General features: G+C 44.7%; 3 protein-coding genes across 3 annotated transcripts; 1 reads left to right on the top strand and 2 right to left on the bottom strand.

Annotated features, from left to right (window-relative positions):
• Positions 1-429: 429 nt before the first annotated feature.
• Positions 430-854, bottom strand: PPTG_06677 (hypothetical protein; the record flags this gene model as incomplete). Its single annotated transcript, XM_008900721.1, has 1 exon — positions 430-854. A coding segment is annotated over one exon (425 nt), but the record flags the coding sequence as incomplete, so codon positions are not given.
• A 3,456-nt stretch (positions 855-4,310) lies between these two features.
• On the bottom strand, positions 4,311-5,340 carry PPTG_06676 (hypothetical protein). Its single transcript, XM_008900720.1, has one exon. The coding sequence runs from the start codon at positions 5,300-5,302 to the stop codon at positions 4,661-4,663; it is 642 nt and encodes a 213-aa protein (XP_008898968.1). The 5' UTR covers positions 5,303-5,340; the 3' UTR covers positions 4,311-4,660.
• Positions 5,341-5,613: 273 nt separating this feature from the next.
• Positions 5,614-5,796, top strand: PPTG_21934 (hypothetical protein; the record flags this gene model as incomplete). The annotated part of the gene is made up of 1 exon (XM_008901102.1): positions 5,614-5,796. The coding sequence occupies one exon, from the start codon at positions 5,614-5,616 to the stop codon at positions 5,794-5,796; it is 183 nt and encodes a 60-aa protein (XP_008899350.1).
• Between the last annotated feature and the right edge of the window lie 1,777 nt (positions 5,797-7,573).

Here is a 7,573-nt window from a genome sequence, read left to right as displayed (position 1 = left end):
GGTATGGTATGGTATGGTATGGTATGGTATGGTATGGTATGGTATGGTATGGTATGGTATGGTATGGTATGGCATAGTTAATTAAAGAACGGATCTTACTTTGGATATGAAGGGAAATTAACGTGTATGTGATATCAGGAGGGAACATCCTTCTTATCGGATCCGACTATCCTGTGGCAATAGTTAATATCAAAGTAAACAGGTATGGCACCGGGAGAGATACGGAGTATCCTGTAGGGCATCATAGACGTTATATCGCTCCAAAAATGTCGACGGGTCGAATGTATTTTTTCCCCTTCAAATTTGTCGTGTTGAGAAACTCGACTGTATTTTCGGTTGTGAATACAAACCTCGAGCGCTCTCTCAATTTGTACATTCTACACGGTGCTTGTTTAAGACTGGACTTGGTTGAACCGCAGAGACATCCCGTTATCCCCGACGTTCATACGAGATCATCGAGGGGCCCTTGGATCGGCGCTTTTGAATCAATTTGTTAAGTTGCGCTTGGTACTTCGTGTATGCATCCTGCATAGTATGCAGATACGTTGCGCTCCGCTCAGCTCTCTCCACATCAAGACCCAAGTTCTTAGCGTATTTTGCTAGTTCTTCCCAGTCTTTGCTCTTGAGACCTCCTTCTTCGGAGTCGCTGTTATCTTGGACGGTAGTGAGATGAGTTTCTTCGGGGTCATCATCGTCTTCGTCGGGAGTGGGGTGGGTCCTCACGAAACGTTGGTTAGGACCATCGACCCAAGGCTCCGTGGAGATTTGACTGAGCTTCGTGGCTGTCGAGAGGGCTTTGCTGGAAGCTAGAAAGGCTGTCGAGATCACTACGAAGGTCTGTGCGTGTCGCATGGATGCTCTTGTTGCTTGTGTGTGAGGAGTCGAGAGAATATTGCAAAGTGTTTGTCGAACCAGGTAAAGATATGCGGCGCACCCTGTCTTGTGATGCTTCCACGCGGATTCATTAAAGTGGTGTTATAACCGTGTCGAATTATTCCTTTTGCAATTGACAATGCAATACAGAAAACCAACTGAATGACACCCAATAGTCACTATTTACAGTTGCCCCATAAGCCTTGAGGGGACGGACTTCTAAATAGTACAGGGCTACTAAATGAGGTGAATGGACTAATCAAAGAGAGATAGCCTCCCTAAGAAAAGACTGCCTTAATTGCAGCCTACAATAACAGCAAAAGCAGGTCGACTGAAGCGAATGTACTGGAATAGAAACCTCAATTGATGGATGAAAAGGTACTTCACAACCTGCCAATCATTTAGTTACCAGCCGTTATAACGGGTTTATAATATGTGCGGGCCATTTACTTTTTTTCAAATTCTAAATGGAGCCCGGGTCCATATTTTGTGAAGGGCTTCTCTTCGGTGTAATCTGTTGTTTAGGAGAAGGTCGAAGTAAGAAAGGGTTATTTCAAGTTAATACACGCGCTCGTGATTGGTCAGATAGGTGACAAAAACCGATGCGCATCTCTTGGCCATCCCATTTATTCAATGACCTCAGTGAGGTCTCTCTGAAAAAGAACAAATTACAGAGCAAACGGAGATTTCTGATTGGACGCCTTCCCTCATATGGTATATCTCTTATTTTACTTCGACCTGGTTCTTTGGACGTAAAACAAGAGATAAACAAAAGCGATATACCCGCCACTGATTGGTCAGATCGGGAATCAAAATCATATCATTATCACATTAATTTAATGAAAAGAGAAAAACATTAATAGCGGGCTCTGATTGGACGCATTCGCGCTTTGTGAAAAACCAATCCAACTGCAGTACTTCATATGTAACACGGTAGTATCGCTTTAGTATATCTCATTTTTACTTCGGCTTGGTACTTAATTAACGTCTGTGTTTGCATCCAATACCTCTTAATAGCAGTAAACTTACAATAGTAAAGACAGCTCGTGCCGTCTTATAGAGTACATTCTTTATTGTTCCAGGGCCGTGGTCGGATCAACACTTGATCACAGACCAGCAGTAATGATTACAATGAGTTTGCAAAAAAAGAGGTATTTGCGTGTCCGTAAACGTTAACGGATTGTTAGTTGCAACATGTTAACTACGATCACAAGGACATGAACTGTCCGTAAACGTTTATGGACAGGTCTTAACCTTTGTTACTGTTGGGTCGTAGTAATTTTACAATATCGTCAACAACGTGTATTACGATACAAACGACTATCTGTGGGTCGAAGAAAAAACTGTTTTACTGAGTTATTGGCTCATAAACGAACATGTAATAGATAATCCAGCGCACCTATGTGTACTAAACGATAGCATCACGATATCGCAGTAAATGGGTAGTGATTCGCTTGGCACGATCACTAACAGAATATATCAGAAATAGTTATTACTGGTATAGTAGGTGCTCCAGAACTAGATAGACGCCACCTCCCGTGCTTCTTACAACTACACCCACGAGAGTAATAAAAGGATGCAGAAGTGTGACTTCCGATTGTCCATGGAGGCCACGATTTAACTTATCTATACTACGCGTGTGTGCCTATGTTATGATCCAGTAACGCGGCCATTCTACTCACGTTGTTGCCCCTGCGGAGATAATAGTACGAACAAAAATCCTGGTCCAGTTGCTACTTCAAGGCAAATCTCTGTCCGCATGAGTCGTTGGAGACACTTTCTACATAGAATGCTAACCTGATATTTTTAATACGTCAAACTGTGGAAAAAACTGTTGTCAAACTACAATCTTCTACATCTGATAAAGGAACTGTGATTTTCCTGTCGGACCTATGATTCCTGGTCTGGAACCGTGTGGCTCAATTGTGTGGGTCGAAAATAAATATGAGGGTCTGACTGCAGCAACATAAATGTTTTTCCAGTCGACTTGCGTGCAAGTGCATTTTGACCAGTAGTATTGACCACCCCAAAAGTGTAACGTATCCGCGTTGATTGTATTATTTAAATCTTTAGGATTATGGTACGGTTTACGGGACGAGTTACAGGTTAGCTTACGGGACGTTCGTAAACTAATTTGCATATAGCAATGAGTGGTTAGTAGATAGTCTAGACACAAAAGAGTGCAGACTTTTAATTTACTAATATCACTTTCTAATTTGCATCTGAGAGTAATAGCCTACTATTTAAAATGGGTGTGTATGTATTTTTTTTATTCCGGTTAAGGGCAAAACTGTCACGGTCGGGATACTTAGGCTTCTAGTGACTGTCCTTCATCTGTATTTTGTAACCTGGTGAAGTATTGAGAGACTTCCAAAACATAAGCTTATCCTCTGAGAAACGAATTGTGGCAATTGTAGAAAGATTTAACAATTTGGAAGAAACATGTGCACAATCATTTAAAAACGTCAGCTTTGGCCGGCAACCCATCTGCATTAAGCAGCAAAATTTTATGTGCCTGTTGTCGTGGACCCTTACGATGCCTTGAGCGGTCTTGGAACATCATTGATTTTAAGGTAACATCTATCGTGACGGCGAATCTTTGCCAACCTCATGTGTGTTGTCGTCTATGGCGAATAAATTTCACGATCCAAAAATGGATGCGCTTTAGAGCGCTCGCTCCTAGTCAACAGTGCGAATTTTTTCTATGGCATTCTTATTCTTGGCCATTAGCACACGCTAAACAGCAAAAATAGAAGAGGTATTCCTAGTCTTTACCGCGATTTCGAGGTTGGAAATTTCAGCTGCAGTCACTCCAAGGAGCAAGGTCACAGTTTCCAGTATTATTTAAAGGAACGAACGCATGGACAAAACCAGCGAAGAGTGTTTTAACCCACTCTTAAGGGGTAGGTCCAAAAATGGTATGACGTACCAATTGTTGACGATGCAAGGCAGGGTGTCCACCAGTTTTTTTTGGCACGGAATTTTACTAAAAACGAAGAATGCTCATCGCCCCACTTGCTGGACAAGTTCGACAGTGGCAGCGACGTTCAAGTTGCTGTTTGTGGTAACCGGCGCTTCAACGCTGTGCTGAAAGCATTGAAAGTTTCGGACGAACTAGCCTCAACGTAAAAGCGTATTGCATGGCACAGCGACGGCCCCTCACCAAGCATTTTCTCTGTGAGGTGTCTTATTGACTGGATGACGACTGGTACCGCACTATTCGCGTTGTCGCTGTGGTGATGCTCAAAGTGGCGAGACCAAGTACTCTATCGCGGGCGAAATTCCTAGCTTTATCAATCTGCCGGAGGACTACGCCACGAACTGTCAAAGACATACAAACTAAGATTGCGAGTCTCGAGCAGTCGTTCAAGGCAGCGACCGACTGGCTTAGTACAACAGGCCAGGGGTTCAGGATAAGAAGTGCCCACGAGATACTAGAGGTTTTTAGCTGATCTGTATCGGTATAAAATGTGCAATCATCTGTAACTACAATCGACAAATAGACTTCTCTAACTTTAGCCAAACCGTCCGTGTTCATCATGATCTTACCGGGTGGTTGCTTTATATTAGCTGCTCTAGGGGTAAAATTTAGATGCCTCCTCATTTCCAATCAATACACGCCTCAGCCGAGGAGAATGACAAGGAGCTCATGAGGGAAGCAATTGCACAAAAGCCGTTTGCTGCAAAGTACGGAGACTCTGCTCGAGTTTGGGCGACCGTAGCTGAGCGTGTGTCAGCTGCGATCCAAACCGTCGGCCTGGAGAAGCAGGTCCGAGACCGAGGACGCTTACTGAAGAAGAACTGGCGTGGCGGGGAAGCGGCCTGCAAATTCCACGCACTGTCCCGTCAATAAAGCCCACACGTTTTGTAAAGCGCCACCAGCGTCAAGTACAGCATCTGCATAGGCTGGGAGGTTCTCCGCAGCGTATTCGTGCTTGAAATGAAGCAGCCGAGAAAATTTATCGTCCAAAATGGCTAACATGTGTAGGAGAATGTTTGATAAACCACTGGAATCCCTTCCGAAAAAGTCTTCTAAATCGACCCAGCGTATCGGAACAGCAAGCTTGTAGAGGACGATACAGATTCCCTCAACACCAGTAGCAACAGTCTGCCCTCGGGTTCGAATTCCTTCAATTCCAAAAAGAGTCCCTAAATCCACAATCTGAAGCTGATCGAAGCGAAAACGTTCGATACACTGGTTATTAGATAGTGCGTTGAAGTTAAACGGCACCCGACGCGTTGCCTCCGGAGGGGATTCAGCTGACAAATACGGGTAGATTGCGGCCGCAAGAGTTGTGTTGTTTTCGAGCAGTTCTTTCTTCCAGATTCCGTAAAGATAGGCTGTCTTGTGACGGCAGCGAAGTCCCGATGTTAACTCTCGAACTAGCAAAAGCACGTCCTGGGCCTCTTCTTCTTGGATTCGTGACATGACGGGAGCTGGGATGTTGATACGAAGTCAACACGAAGTTCAAAAGTGCAGCACAGAGACAAATCTCCGGTAAAGTGCCTCTCCCAATCCACCTAAAATTTAACGTCGGTATTAGAACGATTTAGTGGTGGCTCTTAGCATATGACCGAATAGGAATTTGCTTTTCACTTGCCTGTTCGGACTTGTCGATTCCGAATTGTGGTTAGGCAAAATCACCATATGAGTAACCGTTGCTTTCAGATTACACAGTTCTGCTAAAAACCTCTACTATCCTATCCCGTTGTCTGTATTACTACGAATTATACGATATCATGCACGATCGGCCAAGTACGGCGCCGCTGATGCTCAGTACGGACAACCTCGGTGTGAGCGAGAATAGTAGTGCTGAGTCATCAGAGACCGAGTCAGCCATTACAGTAGACGGTGGCCTTGAGGACGAAAAGGCTGTGATAGCTAGCAGAGGTTCAAGTTCCTTTGAAGATAGCGTTAACTGAGCAACAGCTAGAAGTGACTCTGACCCCGACGAAGCGTGCGGTAAGCGTCTAACTGCTAGCCGTGTGTCTGGTTCCGTTGAAGAGGGCGATAAGAGTGACGTGCCAGCAATGGTAAAGAGACTGGTAGACCTTCTACTCCGTCGCATCAGCAGGGTGGAGTTGAATCGGCGAAACGAAGCAGATCTATTTACAAGAGGAGCTCCAGTACACGTCGGTCGATTGGATTTGCCAGGTAGCAAACCAAGGACACTGTCGTTTGACTAAACTCGAGTCACCCGTTGGTGGAACTAATACGACAACAGCTTGCTCACGATAAGAAATTTCAATTACAGACCCTTAAACTAGAACTTGCAAATGCTTCGGCTGCTACTACTGAGATTCAGGCTCGTATTGCATAATCAGAAGCTCGAAAACCGCACATGGAAGATCAAGCAGTAGCATGCGCTCTCAGTCGGAAGGCGAATCTGTTACGTGAGCGCCATAAACTTCGTGAAGAAGACATTGCTCTCCCTGAAATTGACGCTCTACTCCCTTTGAGCACCGCAGAAGTCGAGTAAATAGTGAAAGAGCTACTCTCGGTGCTCTCCTCCCCCAGCATTTCGACTCACTGGTTGACTTAGCTCGTCGTCTTCGGTCAATCCGTTGCCGTACTCCTTGACGTCTTCTTACCACTCGTCGGGATAGGCTCGTAGATCAATAAGTTGCGGAATATAAAAAATAGGTAATAAGTTGAAGAAGACGTCGCATACTCTTCCAGTTACTGAAATCGTGTTTTGATAAGACCGATACAATGTTCAGTCTTGATATGGGCCTTAGCAAGCTGGGTGTTAACGTACCTCTTGTATGTGTTTAAGTCTGATTTGGGGGCTTCTAAAATGCTGGGACCATAATTGCCGATGGTTGACACGCTAAATCCCAAAGGAGATGCTGATTGTGAGTGCAAAATCGATGTGGTAGTTTGTACAGTTAAGTTATAAAACAAACGCGATTGTCGTGAACGTTGCCTGGCCAACCCACAATAGCTTCACGAACACGAGCAACGTTGTCACAAATAATAAGAGCTTGTAACGAATATTGGCCCTTTCGTGAGAAATAGTCTTTGCCGTTCTTTTCCGGTTTGAACTCTAACGGCAACAACCTTTCATCAACGAGCCCGATGCAATTCACAAACCTGAACTTATCTTGTATACGCCTAGCAATCATACTGCGCTCTTCTTTATCAGGTCAAGTGATGTACAAGGTTACAGGCGTAGAATTGCACCGCACACGCGTCGAATATAGTTTTTAGTCGACCCTTTTCCAATTCCGAAGAAATGAGCCAACTTGGGTGATGTATTCACGTTCCCTGATCTGCCTACAAACTTCAGTAATATCAGCAGATGCAATCAGTCCCCCCCCCCCCCTCGAAATGCACGACGACCCGATGGTTTAACGACAGGATCATCATGAACGAGATCGAGCAGTCCTGCGGCTAACACGAAAGTGTCTTAGAAACTCTTTATCATTTGGCTCACCGTCGACGTTCAAGTAAGATCTCCACTTGTCTTGCCGCTTGCGGTAATGCGGTGATCGAAATGCATATTGTAAATATGCAGTCTCCTAGCAGATGCCGAAGTGAGTCCATCTGTCTGCGAGATGTTTGTTGGTGGCATGATTGTAAGACCAAACTGCATTGCGCGCCAACGGCGAACTAGAAGACGACATAGTTGCTGCTGATCCAACGCATCTTGTACTTATTGTAACGTAGAGGAAGCTTGTGTTGCAGGATGCAAATTGG

This window comes from Phytophthora parasitica (genome assembly GCF_000247585.1).
Source record: "Phytophthora parasitica INRA-310 unplaced genomic scaffold supercont2.10, whole genome shotgun sequence".
Taxonomy (NCBI): Eukaryota; Oomycota; class Peronosporomycetes; order Peronosporales; family Peronosporaceae; genus Phytophthora; species Phytophthora nicotianae.
The sequence above is the reverse complement of the archived record's forward strand: the minus strand, read 5'-3'. Positions and strand labels throughout refer to the sequence as shown.